This window comes from Eriocheir sinensis, chromosome 5, assembly GCF_024679095.1.
Source record: "Eriocheir sinensis breed Jianghai 21 chromosome 5, ASM2467909v1, whole genome shotgun sequence".
In the NCBI taxonomy this organism is placed as follows: Eukaryota; Metazoa; Arthropoda; class Malacostraca; order Decapoda; family Varunidae; genus Eriocheir; species Eriocheir sinensis.
In genome coordinates this window covers 25,695,856-25,710,490 of record NC_066513.1, presented here as the reverse complement: position 1 = coordinate 25,710,490, position 14,635 = coordinate 25,695,856, and the positions used below count along the sequence as shown (strand labels likewise).

At 43.1% G+C, this 14,635-nt stretch overlaps 1 protein-coding gene and 1 long non-coding RNA gene across 2 annotated transcripts in view; one reads left to right on the top strand and one right to left on the bottom strand.

Annotated features, from left to right (window-relative positions):
- The window catches only part of LOC126985695 (uncharacterized), a 106,833-nt gene that overhangs the window by 45,779 nt on the left and 46,419 nt on the right, over positions 1-14,635 (bottom strand). The gene's annotated exons all lie outside the window — the stretch shown is intronic.
- LOC126985691 (nephrin-like) overlaps positions 1-14,635 on the top strand; it is a 105,820-nt gene that overhangs the window by 87,779 nt on the left and 3,406 nt on the right. Inside the window, exons 10-14 of the mRNA XM_050840848.1 lie at positions 3,823-3,964; positions 5,425-5,585; positions 7,960-8,098; positions 10,866-11,225; positions 13,976-14,106. Of these exons, the coding sequence (XP_050696805.1) occupies positions 3,823-3,964; positions 5,425-5,585; positions 7,960-8,098; positions 10,866-11,225; positions 13,976-14,106 (933 nt within the window). The remainder of the gene's footprint in view (positions 1-3,822; positions 3,965-5,424; positions 5,586-7,959; positions 8,099-10,865; positions 11,226-13,975; positions 14,107-14,635) is intronic.

Here is a 14,635-nt window from a genome sequence, read left to right as displayed (position 1 = left end):
CATCTTTCTTGTCACTTTCTCCAGAGTCAGGAAATGGAGAAGGAGGAGGAGGAAGAGGAGGAGAAGGAAGATGAAGCATGGTTGTGTTATCTTGCGTAGCTCTGGGTGATATTCATATGGAGACTGTATATATATTTGATGATTAGTCTGTGTTCTATACTGATTTCGTTCCCTACTCACTCTCTCTCTCTCTCTCTCTCTCTCTCTCGTATCAGTTTATTTATGTATTGTTTATTTACATTTGTTTTCTTCTTTGAGTACTTTTTCTTCTCATTATCCTCCTTTTTCTAACTTTTTCCCGTTATTTTCTTCCTTGTTTTCATTTTTTGCTTTCGTTTTCCTCTTCTTTCTCATCGTCGTTTATTAATCTGTGTTTGTTTATTTATATTTTCTTTTTTTGGTACTTTTTTTTTCTCATTTTCCTCTTTTTTTTCCTACTGATTTGATTATTGCTTCTCTGTTGTTCTTCCATTTTTTCATCTTTTTCTATATTTCCTTCTTTCGTATCGCTGTCAATTAATGTATGTTGTTTATTTATACTCTCTTTTTCTTTTTGGTTCTTTTTTCTCATTTTCTCCTCTTTTTTTCTACTCATCTGAACGCTTGATTATTGCTTCGCTGTTCCTCTTCTTCTTCCTTTTTTTTCTAAGTCTTTCTATAATTGGATGTTGTTTATTTATGCATTCTTTTTCTTTAGTTCTTTTTTTCTTATCTTCCTCTTTTTTTCTAATCATCTGAACGCATGTTTTATTTTATTTCTTTTTTTTTTTTTCTTTTTTTTATCTCATTTTCCTCTTTTTTTCTAATCATCTGAACGCTTGCTTATTGCTTCGCTGTTCCTCTTCCTCTTTTTTTCTAATCATCTGAACGCTTGATTATTGCTTCGCTGTCCCTCTTCTTCTTCCTTTTTTTTCTAAGTCTTTCTATAATTGGATGTTGTTTATTTATGCATTCTTTTTCTTTAGTTCTTTTTTTCTTATCTTCCTATTTTTTTCTAATCATCTGAACTCCTTGATTATTGCTTCCTCGTTTTAGTTCAACCTTTTATCTTTCATTTTATTTTTCCCCCTCTCGTGTGTGTGTGTGTGTGTGTGTGTGTGTGTGTGTGTGTGTGTGTGTGTGTGTGTGTGTGTGTGTGTATTTACCTTTCCTTCCCTTCAATTACCATTCGTCATTTATCTGATCCTGAGTACGTTTCTCTTTTTCAGCCGTGTTGCTGTTTCCTCTTATTTACTTTCTCCTCTCTCTTCCCCTACCTCATACATCACCCTTTCCCCTCTCCTTCCCATTCGTTGTATTGCTGTCTCTCTCTCCCTCTCTCTCTATCGCTCTCGCTCTCTCGCTCTCTCTCTCTCTCTCTCTCTCTCTCTCTCTCTCTCTCTCTCTCTCTCTCTCTCTCTCTCTCTCTCCATCTCGCTTCGCTTCTCTCCCTCTCTCTCCCTCTCTCTTTCTGTCTCTTTCCCCATTTCCCTTCCTTCACCTTTGTCCCCAAGCTTCCCTCCCTTCCTCTCTCTCCCTCTCTCTCCTCCCTCTTAATACTTTCTCTCCCTCTCCCTTCCCTCCTTCCACGTGTCAATCTCCCTCCACAACTCTCCTCTTCCCAATATTTTTGCTACTCTTCAACCAGTGCACGTCTCCTCCTCCTCTTCCTCCTCCTCCTCCTCCTCCTCCTCCTCCTCCTCCTCCCCTCCCATTCCCCTCTCCTCCTCTTTCTACCCTTTTTCTCATTTTCATAGTAACTTTTTCCCCACAGAAATTCCGGTGCTCTTCCCTTTCAACTACTCGCCTCCTCTACTTCTTCTTTCCTCCTTTTCTTCTCTCGAATTTCCTCCTCCTCCTCGTTCTTCTCTCTCTCTCTCTCTCTCATACCTCACATTTTTCCCTCATTTTTCTCTTTTTCTCTTTCCAAAAATTCAGAGTTATTTTGTATATATTTCCTGGCTTCTTTTTTCTCTTCCACTCTCACTCTCTCTCTCTTTTCTATATTGTTTTATCTTCTCTCTCTCTCTCTCTCTCTCTCTCTCTCTCTCTCTCTCTCTCTCTCTCTCTCTCTCTCTCTCTCTCTCTCTCTCTCTCTCTCTCTCCTCCATTTGTGTCGCGTTCCCCATCTATAATTTTCCGTCTTGCTCTTTCTTCTTCCCATCCATCACCGTTTTCTTTCGTCCCTTGCTCTTTTTCTCCTCCACTTTCCTTCTGACCTCCATCTCTCTCTCTTTCTCCGTCCCCCGCTGGTCCCTTTGCTGTCTGCTTCTTTTTCCTCCAGACACTATCCCTTTTATCCCTACTAGAGTAATATTGTGTTTCCTCTCCTTATCTCCTCCCAGCTCTCTCTCTCTCTCTCTCTCTCTCTCTCTCTCTCTCTCTCTCTCTCTCTCTCTCTCTCTCTCTCTCTCTCTCTCTCTCTCTCTCTCTCTCTCTCTCTCTCTCTCTTCTTTTCCCATTGCGACTCTTCACTGATCTCCTCTTGTATTTTTCCTTCTTGGTTTCTCCTTCTTTCTCTCGGTCCCTCCTTCTGTAAGCCTGTGTGTGTGTTTTTCTTTTTTCAGCTTATCTCCTTCCAGTTTTCTCTATCTCTCTCTGTGTCTTCCTTCCCTCTGCGACTCTTCAGTGATCTTTGCTTATTTTCCGTCTGGCCACCTCCACTTCTCTTCTACATTAGCTTTGTGTGTTATTTTTTTTCTTTTGCTTATCTCTTTTTCTTTGTCTCTTCGTTTCTGTTGGGTGTTTCTACTTCTCTTCACTATCTCTTTCTTTCTCCTCTTTCTTACTCTGCTCATTCTATTCCTCTTCTTCATTACTGTCTCTCTTTCCTTATTTCCTATTGTTCCTTTTTTCTATATCTGCTTTTCTTCAATTTCTCCTTTATCTTCCCTTTCCTTTGTTCTTCCTAACCTCCACTTGTCCTATTTCAGTTTCTCCGTGGTAGTGTAACTCTCTCTCTCTCTCTCTCTCTCTCTCTCTCTCTCTCTCTCTCTCTCTCTCTCTCTCTCTCTCTCTCTCTCTCTCTCTCTCTCTCTCTCTCTCTCTCTCTCTCACATGCGAATTCTAGTCTGCATCTATTCTGTTATATTCTCCCACATATTACAATACTCCTCCTACTACTCCAGTCTCCATCTGCCTATTTCATTTTCTCATTAATGCAAATTCTAACCAATATATTTCCTTTCCTTTAGTCTTCCCTACATTCATAACCTCCCCTTATTTTACTGCCCATCTTTCCCCTTCATTCCCTTTCGCTTTCATAAAACTCATAACCTCCATCTCTATCTCCTTTATCCTCTCTCGCTACCTTGTCAATTCTAGCTTCTATATCCTTTCCTTTAGGTTCCCTCACATTCCTCACTTCATATGGGTAACCTAAGCTGGTGGTCAGTGGTTCGCTATACACTGTACGTTATATATCATTCGCTAAAAGCTACTCTTCATGCTCTCTCACTCTCATACCAATTCTAGCTTCTATATCCTTTTCCATTAGTCTCCCTTACATTCACAACGACCTCTTACTTTACCATTTATCTATCTTATTCTTCTCTAACTCATGCACATTCTAGCCTCCATCTCTATCTCTTTCATTCCCTCTTCAACCCTTGTCGCTACCATGTCAATTCTAGTCTCAATCTCCTTTCCTTTAGTCTACCTCACATTCACAACTCCTCTTACTTTTCCATCCATCTGTCTCATTCTTCTATAACTCTTATGCATATTCTAGCCTCCATCTCTATCTCTTTCATTCCCTCTTCATCCCCTGTCGCTACCATGTCAATTCTAGTCTCAATCGCCTCTCCTTTAGTCTACCTCACACTCCTCGCCTCCGTTCCCCAGAGTCATATGGAAAACGGAGGCTGGCAGTCTGTGGTCCGCTATACACCGAACACTGAACTCGATTACGGCACGATGCTCTGCTGGGGCGCCAACCCTGTGGGCATCCAGGCCACCCCGTGCGTCTTCCACATCTTCCCCGCCGGTAAGCTTCCCCTGATTCCCTGGCAGTGCCTCTCCCAACTCCCCACCTGGCTCAGAGGTTAATTATCTCCTTCCGCCTCCCTCCCAGACGGCTTGTTATTGCCCTGGTAGTGGTGTGCTTATATATTGTTATCTTCATTAGTATTTAGTTTCCTCTCTGGAATTCCTTCGTTTTCTCATACTGTTTGCCATTGTCTGTACCATCGTCATCTCTTTAATATTTTCTTTCTTGTATATTTCCAACTTTATCATCGTTATTTTTTTCTTTTACTTCTTCTATTCTCGTGTTTTCCTCATCTCTCTCTCTCTCTCTCTCTCTCTCTCTCTCTCTCTCTCTCTCTCTCTCTCTCTCTCTCTCTCTCTCTCTCTCTCTTTCCTTCAATCTTCTTTTTTGTTTATTGTTTCGTAGTCTTTTCTATCTCGTGTCCTTCCTGTGTCCTTATCTATCCCTCTTCATACTCACTCTCTTCCTCCTCCTCCATCTCCTTCTCCTCCTCCTCCTTCCTCACCTATTTCCTCCTTCTCACGTTTCTCTCTCCTACACACTCCTCATTATTATCCTTCTCATTATCCTTGTTCCCTTGCATCTCCTTCGTCTTCCAGTCCTCCTCCTCCTCCTCTTCCTCCTCATCATCATCATCCTCCTCTTCCCTCTCCTTCTCCTCCTCTTCCTCTTCCTCATGGTTCCTCGCATTTCATCCATACTCCCTTGTAGCATAACTTACTCGCGGGCCGTTTCTCACAAAGTCAAACACACACACACACACACACACACACACACACACACACACACACACACACACACACAAGAGAGGAGTCAAATCAACTTTAGTCTCCCAGAAAAGCCACTCTCAGCTTGTTTTTTTTTTTTCCATCCCACCCTTCATTATAATTATATCATTGTACGCCTAATCACTCTGTTTGCTTCCCTCACTCATGCACTTTACATTCCTCTCTCTCTCTCTCTCTCTCTCTCTCTCTCTCTCTCTCTCTCTCTCTCTCTCTCTCTCTCATGTCACTCACTCATTCATTAAAACCAACTCTGTAAATCCCTCCTTCCCTCCCCTCTCTCCCTCCCTCCCTCCTTCTTTCCCTCCCGCCCTCTCTTCCCTCCATCCCTCTCTCTCCTCCTCATTCATTTCTTTTGCCATTCCCTTTACTCAGTCACTCACCCAAGCGCTTCCTAGAAACACACACACACACACACACACACACACACACACACACACACACACACACACACACACACACTCATTTGCACGCCTATTCACTGCATCTCACGCCAACTCACTCATTCCAAGCCTACAATCACACACAAACGCAAACACAAACACACATACACACAAATAAACACCTCTAACCGGGAACGTGGGAAGCGCAGAAAGACGTACCGACACCAGCTCTTTGATGTACGTACTTTATATTTTCCTTTTTTTCCCCTCCCTCTTTCTCCCTTCCAAGGCCGCCCAGACCCCGTTCACAACTGCTCCGTGTACAACCTCTCCGTGACCGTCGTGAACGTGCGCTGTGTGGCGGGGTTCGACGGGGGGTTACCGCAGACATTCATCCTTGAACTGTACGAACCTCTCTCCCATCGCCTCCTCGCCAACGTCACGAGCTCGGTAAGGTTACGTGTGTGTGTGTGTGTGAGAGAGAGAAGGGGAGGGCGAGATGGTGTGTGAAGGGGGGATAGGTGTGTGTTTGTGTGTGTGTGTGTGTGTGTGTGTGTGTGTGTGTGTGTGCGAGGCAGGAAAGTTCTATCGTTGTAAATGTTTATTCTGTCTGCTTTCCGTAAAATGTTCGCAGTTTGAAACTTTCGCAAACGACGTTCTTGTTGTTGTTGTTGTTGCTTTGTGAGTGTTCTTGTTCGTGTCGTGACCTTTCTTTATGTTATTCTGTTTTGCGGTTGTGTTAGGGACGACGAATATAGTGAAGATGGTGAAGGTGATTGGTAATGATTGTGACAGTATTCTTATCGGTTGTGATGGATGTGATAGTGGTTGTGCTACTGGTGGTGATAGTGGTTGTGAGTGTGGTGGTCACGGAGATGGAAGAGGTCGTAAAAGTGGTAATAAATAAAGACAAACGAAGATAACAAGCAACAGGCAAATGATCCTCGTGGGAAAGATGAAAAAACAAGTGAACTCAACAACTGCAAACCAACATAAAAAAGACTAGTTCGAAAATGATAAATAATAGTAAGCAGACTCACGAAAAAAAAGCTTCTGCAATACTAGGAAGACAAAAAAAAAGCATAGGAGTGTTAAGTAGGAGGACTTGTTGGGCGAGGCGCAGCGAGGAGAGAAAGGGAGGAGGGCAAAGACACAGGCAGTTAAAAAGTTTGGGAAAGCGATTTAAATTTCCTGCTGTTGTGTTGCTTCGTCGAGGAGATATATTTCCAGGCGCTTGTGTGTGTGTGTGTGTGTGTGTGTGTGTGTGTGTGTGTGTGTGTGTGTGTGTGTATGATTTTATTTAGTATGTTTGTCTGTGTGTGTACAGGTGCATTTGTGTGTATTTGAGTGTGTGTGACTGTGTTTGTGTGTATGTGTGTGTGTGTGTGTGTGTGTGTGTGTGTGTGTGTGTGTGTGTGTGTGTGTGTGTGTGTGTGTGTGTGTGTTTTATATGTGTATGATTTCTTTTATATGTTTGTCAGAGTACGAATAGGAGCATTTATGTGTGTGTTTGTGTTTGTCTGTGTGTGTGAATGCGTGTGCGTGTGTGTTTGTATATGTATGTAGGTGTGTGTGTGTGTGTGTGTGTGTGTGTGTGTGTGTGTGTGTGAATGTATGTAGGCGTGTGTGTACAAAGGCGGTGGGTTGACATTCCCAGTATCCATGTTAACAATAGGAAGACCACATTTTCTTTTTTCATTCAGGTTTTTGAGGCAGAGAAATAAACAGAAGAAGACACAAAAGGGCGCAAGGGACTGGAATATTGAGTGAGCCAGCGTTGCGTAAGTGGCCAGGAGCTTCTTTGTTCCCCCTTGTTGTTAGAGTTGCTGTGGTTTCGTCAGTTGTGTTAGTGAGTAGTGTGGGAGGCAGTGAAATCGAAATCAGGTCATCCATATTTCCAGGAACATTCTTATGGCCGCTTATTGGTGGTGGTTGCGGTGGTGGTGGTGGTGGTGGTGGTAAGAGTTTAAAATTTAACTTCTTTTCTTCTTGTCCTCGTTGTTTTCCTCTCCGTGTGCTACAATCTCTTTCTTCCTTTCTCTGTTCGCTATCCGGCTTTTCTTCATCTTCTCTGTTCTTTTCCTGTCCTTTGTTTTACTGTCCTTGTTTTTTTTCTCTTAATGCTTTCCTTCCTTGCTTCGTTATTTTCGCTTTCCGGCTTTTCTATATTTTCTCTGCCTTTTACTGTCCTTCGTTTTAGTTTCTTTGTTGTTCTTCTCTTCTTTCCTTTTCTTCCTTCCTTTCTATTTTTGCTGTCTGGCTTTTCTTTATTTTCTTTGTCCGTTTTTCTGCTCTTCATTTGTTTCATTTTCTCTCCTTTTCCCTTCCTCTTTTCTCTATTTTTGCGGTCTTCCTTTTCTATGATTTCTCTGCCCTTTCTGACATTCCCTTCTCGCTTTGTTATCTCTTCTTTGTTTCTCTTCCTACATTCCTTTTTTTCTTTCTTTTTTTGTTTGTCTTGACGTGCGATAAATAACGTGTTTGCTTGACCGGCGTGTTGTGTTTCATCGGCAGCCATTTCATTCGTAGAACCATGAATGTGGCAATTATGAGTAGCCAGAAATACCGTAAACAAAAACAAATAAATCAAATCCCAGCCCAAGCCCAAGAAAGCGTTGATCAGACCGAGACCCAGGACAAGAAAAACTTACTATAAACAACACCAAAGCTTCACGCGTTAACTTCAAGTGCCATAAATAAAAGAAAAATGGTATGAAAAAAAGATACGCAAAAAGTCAAGTCGCAAGAGTCGCAATACAGGTAAAGTTGCATTGCAGGCGGAGGAGGAAAGGTGTGTTGCAGGTGAGATTGTGTTGCATTGCAGGGCCCGGAGTTCAGCGTGTCGGGCCTCTCCGCGGGGCTGACGCTGATGGGGGTCGTGTTTTCCACCAACGAGAAGGGGCGCGGAGAAATGGTTTCCTTCCCGGCCTACACTATCAAGGACGTGGCCGAAAGAAGAACAGGTAAGCAATCTACACCAGCAAAGAGATAGCCAAAGGAAGGACAGGTAACCAGGTGACACGTTAGCAATATACACTCATAATGAAGAATCCGAAAGAAGGACAGGTAAGCCAGGTAACACCATAGCAATATACACCCTCAAAGACGTGGCCGAAAGGAGGACAGGTAAGCCAGGTAACGCAATTGCACTATAACATTTCTTTCAGGTGTTTCATTCCTTGGCTGTCTTCCTTACCAGTCACGCTTACTCCAGGTACAAGTGCAGTCGAAGTTTAAGACTGTCTCCCATTCTAGTTAGTCGCGCTTCTTCCAGGTATAAAGACAGTCGAAGGTTTAGACGAGGCGGAGAGTCAACAAGAGAGGCCTAGAGACACCGCGGCACTTTCTATCAGCACCTTTTAGCACCCTCTCCAGCGACTTCCTGACGATATGTTTAAGCTGTAATGAGGGGACTCTTGATGCACCCTTATGGAGCACCCGCTAACAATAAAACATTTTCTTTATCATCTGCGTTATTATCATTATTGTTATTTTATTGAGTGAGCATTAGATTATATAATTCCCGTAATCCTTCACCTGATTAGAATTACGGCAGAAAAAAGGTGAAACAAAGTACAAAGCAGATTATGGGGATTAACTCTTTTACGTCCCCCGCAGTATTAGCTTCCGATGCGTGTGGTTATTGAAATCCACATCACAGTTTTTTTTAAAGGTATTTGTTTAAAGTCTGTGATGTACGCAGCAAAGAGACGAACAGATTAAGGGACGGAGAGCACAACACAACCACTAAAAATATTATACTTTCCCTCATGAATTAGACGGCATTTAAACCAGTAACATGCGAGATTATCTTCATCATCTGCACACGTGTTATTCAAGCGTTTAACAAGAGGAATGTATGACCACAAAAAACACTGAACAGGTCAAGAAAAAGACAACAACAGAGCCATGAAAATCTACACACTTCCTCTCACGAATTAGACATCATTTAAACCAGCAACATTTGAGATTATCTTCATCATCTGCACACGTATTATTCAAGCGTTTAACAAGAGGAAATGGATGACCACACACTAACCGAATAAGTCACGGGAAAGCGCACAACACAACTAACAAAAAAATACTTCCCTTATGAATTCGACAAGGCTTGTACCAATATCATATGAGATTATCTTCATCCCTTGCACACGTATTATTCAAGCGTTTAACAAGAGGAAATTTATGACCACAAACCAACCGAATAAGTCAAGGAAAAGCGCACAACACAACCAACAACAACCAACAAAAAAATACTTCCCTTATGACTTCGAGAAGGCTTATACCAATATCATATGAGATTATCTTCATCATTTTCACACGTATTAAACAAGATTGTAACACGCAACAACTAAGAGGGAATACATGACCACAAAGCCACCGAATAATCATGGGAAACTGCACAACAACCACGAAAATCAACACAATTCCACCTGAAACTAATAATATGTGAGATTAACTCCATTTTCACACTTATACTCAAACTTTCAACACGCAAAACAGAGAGGAAACCTATGCCCTACCGTTGCCAGGTTATCGTACTCAGAGCATAGTATTTACCGGTTTCTGACGCCTAGCTATTGCCAAGAAACATCAGGATCTAACTCTTTTTAACGATAACTATGAGTTTCGTTATTAGAGCCCAGAAGACAGTTTTGGGGTAGGAAGTCGGGAAATATAGCGGCTGAGTACGACAATCTGGCAACGTTGCTATGCCCACAAAACCAAAGTCAGGTATTATCCCACACGTAGACACTCGCCACACACCTTTCCCTAGCAGCCTCTACATGTTCCCGGCTGTCACGAGCAATTGCAGTCCACTAAACCACAATTTCCCGCGACAGTTTCTTACTCTCTGCTTCCCCTCACTTCTTGACCCAGACTAATATTTCAAACAGTGTTCAAAATTCATGAGAGTAAGCATTCCCTCTTGACCCAAAGCTTTCGGAAGTAATATATTCCCGCAAAACCGGTAGAATTTTCCTTTTCCCTGCCTCCGCTTACTCCCTCTGGTTACTTTTAAGAAATATTTTAAAAGGGAAAGCGTTAAGACTCCGCCTGACAACGATTTCCTGCAGTAATATTTCTTCCTATGACATATAACGTCTTCCCCACCTTCTCCACTCACGTCTGCAGGTAATACTTTCGCTTTTCTTTAACTCTTTCACGCCTTCCTTCTCCCACAATAAGTTAGGGCACACACTTCACTTGTCTTCCTCTCCCAGGAACGCATTTCTTCATTTTTACACTCCTCCTCCTTCTCCTCCTCTTCTTCCTCCTCCTCCTCCTTCTCCTCCTCCTCCTCCTCCTCCTCCTCCTCCTCCTCCTCCTCCTCCTTCTCTTTCCACTCCCGCGCATCTTCATTATCTTTCTCCACCTCCTTCACTCTCTCCTCCTTTCCATCTTACTACTAAGACTTCTCATCATTCTCCTCCTCTTCCCATTACTCCTTCCCTTCCTCCTCTCTTTCTCTTCCACTTCCTCCTCCTCGACTCTCTCCTCCTTCTTCAGCTCTCACCTCTGCAGGCAAACCACATTATAATTTAGAGTCTTTTGAAATTATAATGAGACAATTTCCCTCCATTATCTTTAACCGTCGACTCTCTTTGGGCCCGTTTTTTATTCCTCCCACGCCGAGAATGTTAATCAAAGACCTCCATTGGTTCTTTTTTACCACTGACGTCATTCTTGGGACTCTCACTCAACGCTTACTTTCTCCTACACACCCAACAGCCGCCGTCAAGCCGCCCCCAGCCCACGACACCAGCTCCCCGCCCCTCACTATCAAGTCCATCATCGCTCTGACGGTGGGCGGGGCCGTGGGACTCCTGGTGATGGGCGTGGTGGCGTGCGTGGTGGTGAAGCTGAGGTCGGAGGGACAGCGCGAGTGTGGAAGACATCAACGATTACTGGAGGGAGGCGTGGTGGTGGTTGAAGGGAGAGGGAAGGATGAAGGCGGAGGAGCAACACCCCTACCCACCACAACCCACACCCCGACAACGATCCAGGACCTCCCGCTCCCGCCTGCCTCCTCCTCCACCGTGTCCTCCCGAGATACAGAGGAGGTGAACCCTGACCTAATTCCACACACAGGTGAGACAGAAGTTCATTAGCGACTAGTTACACACCCGACGTCACTCAGGTGTTTGGCGTTTCCAGGCGAGTCAGTGGAAGGTCGACTCATTAGCGTTACGAAATTGAGTTATGAATAAAATCGTGAAGGCGCCGACGGAGGAGTCCCTGAGTGTCCGGGAGGGGGGGGGAGGTTCTAATTAAAGACCAATCAATACAGCGAACTACTCACTCCAGGTAATTGAGCAAACACACTGATTACGGTAAATGAGGTGCAGGAAGTGCTCTCAGGTATATCACGGCGCAACACACACACACACACACACACACACACACACACACACACACACACACACACACACACACAGAAGCCGCTGATCAATTACTTTCACACATCCATCTTGATCAATCGTCTCTCCCCCTCTCTCTCTCTCTCTCTCTCTCTCGCCGACACACACACACCTGATTAGGGCATCCATCCTGGTCGCCTAATTAACCCTGTGCTCGGTAGAGGCGGCCATTCCGGTTCTCCTGCCCGTCTGTTCCTCCTCTCGCTATGTAAACACTCCCTCTCCCTTTCTCTCTCTCTCTCTCTCTGCTTTCTCTTTCTGTTTAACTTGGAAGATAAAGTGATTGTAGTTCTCACCTCTTGGCGTTTTATATTACACACCCGTCTTTTCTCTTCCTCTTATCTCTGTGTTTCTGTATTTCTTTGTCTGTCTTTGGTTTTGGTTTTATTTGTTTTTCTTTATCGCTGGTCCTTCTCTATGTATCTCTGTCTATCTCTGTCTTTATATGTATTTATCTATCTATCTGTTTGCCTGTTTGTCTGCCTCTCTCTCTCTCTCTTATCTTTCATGCATGCAGAAAATCCGAATGCAGGAACTTGACTTTTCATTTCGGATTCCCACGTTTTCTTTTTAAAATTTTCCAACTTATATTCTTAGTCTAAGTGAAAGTGGCCGTGCGAGCGTTTTCCTTTCACATTCCGGCCTATTTTACCTGAAATCTTGAACTTTAAATCATGTTCTTACTATTTATATTTCTCTTTTCATGTGACCTTGTGGGCAGTGAGTGAAACGTTCTTGTAGCGAGGGAGTGAAATGTGTGGGAGAACAATCCGTGGAGTTTTTTTTTTTTTAATCGGTGGAAAAAAAAACACTTTAATCTCGAATTCACGTCCGAACTATTTATATATATTTCTCTTTTAATGTAATCTTCTTTTGGGCTGGGAGTGAAACGTTCCTGAGTCGAGGTAGTGAAATGTGGAGTTTTATATTTTTCCATCGGCGCGGTGCTTCGAAATATGGACGGAGTGACCTGTGATTTTTTTCCTCATCGCTGTGACAAACGAGATAAGCTTTCTGCTCTGCCCACTCGCTTCCCTTTATTTTTCTACTGTATTTTCAGTCACGTCAAATAGCTCAGTCTTTCCTGCATTCTATCTTACTCTGGAACCAACCTTATCGGACTCTCTCCCTCTCCCTCTCTCTCTCTCTCTCTCTCTCTCTCTCTCTCTCTCCACGACGCCTATTTCCACCACGTTTGTGTGTGTGTGCGTGTGTGTGTGTGTGTGTGTGTGTGTGTATGTGTGTGTGTGTGTGTGTGTGTGTGTGTGTGTTCTTACATGCATGTGCGTGTGCGTGTGTGTGTGTGTGTGTGTGTGTGTGTGTGTGTGTGTGTGTGTGTGTGTGTGTGTGTGTGTGTGTGTGTGTGTGTGTGTGTGTGTGTGTGTGTGTGTGTGTGTGTGTGTGTGTGTGTGTGTGTGTGTGTGTGTGTTTGTTTGAGAGGGAAAGATAAAGAAGAACGAGAGAGAGAGAGAGAGAGAGAGAGAGGGAGAATCGAAGATGAATACTAAAGAGCAAGATGAGCAAAAAAGTATATATAAAAAAAATCCAACCGCTCTATCTGTTTGCGTGCCCACTGAGTCGACACAACATTATACCCGAGTGCAAAGAACGCAAACACAACACAGCACAAACTCGACTCTAAATATTCCAACACGCAGAAGGCAGTGAATCGAAACGAAACGAAACGCAAAGCAATGCAATACCCGCTGCATTATAAAACCTTCGTGGAAATTGGTCCGCACATAGCGACTTTCAGCTAATTACACACTGCACAAAGTCTCAACTAGCAATAAGTTTTCCCTGGTCGAAGTTTGCATTTATTTTTCCGCGTGACAAGAATAAGGGAAACAAGTTGAGAATAAAAGAGCAAATAAATAAATACTCAAGGAAACCAAAAAAAAAAAAAACTCACTCTATAATTAAAGAGGAAGAAAAAGTATGAATGTATGAAAACCAAATAACTGGATTCTTAATTTGCTCTGGTAACCACTTGTAAAATTCATTAAAGACGTTGATTGAATATCTTGCTCAGGTAGCTCAAAATTGCTATATATCTATCTATCGCAATTTATCTATCTATCAGTCTATCTATCTGTCAATCTACCTATCTATCTAACTATCTATCTATCTCATCCCCTGACAGATAGCGAGGTTCGATTGAATATATTGCTCAGGTAGCCCAAAATAGCTATCTATCTATCTATCTACCTTTATTTATCTATCTATCAGTCTACCTCTGTCAATCTACCTATCTATCTATCTATCTATCTCATCCCCTGACAGATAGCGAGGTTCGATTGAATATATTGCTCAGGTAGCCCAAAATAACTATCTATCTACCTCTATTTATCTATCAGTCTATCTAGCTATCTATCAATCTACTTATCTATCTAACTATCTATCTATCTCATCCCCTGACAGATAGCGAGGTTCGAAACGTAGGGGGAGTGACCACCATCAGCACATCCACCCTGCCCGCCACCTACACCACCTTGCAACCCTCATACGCCACCCTGCCGAGAGCCACGCACCTGCACTCACACGCTTATCAGGTAAGGGAGGGACGGAGGGAGGAAGGGAGATAAGGAGGGACGGAGGAAGATGCTCGATATGATACGAGTCAAGAGAGATGTGAAAAGAGATGAGACGACGAGACGGAATGAGAAATGTTACTGCTGTGTTTTAAAGATTGATGGAGAGGCAGGAAAAGGAGGGTACAGGAAACGCGAGAGGATAAGAGAAGAAGATTGAAATAAAAGGAGATAAAATATAAGTAAAAAGACATATACGTTCATACATACACACAGATAGACGCAGACGGAAACAGACACACACATGCACGCACAAACACAAACAAACACACACGCACAAATAGAACCAAACAGAGAGACAAAGAGAAACAGCAAATAAACAACCAGACAGAGGCGAGAGGAAAGGTAAATAGACAGAGCACCGACATGTGGAGAGAAAACACACACACGCACGCACACGCACACACAGACAAACACGCAGTAATGAATAATAACACAAAACAAACAAACTGACGGAGAGACAGACAGCTACACACACAGACAGAGACAA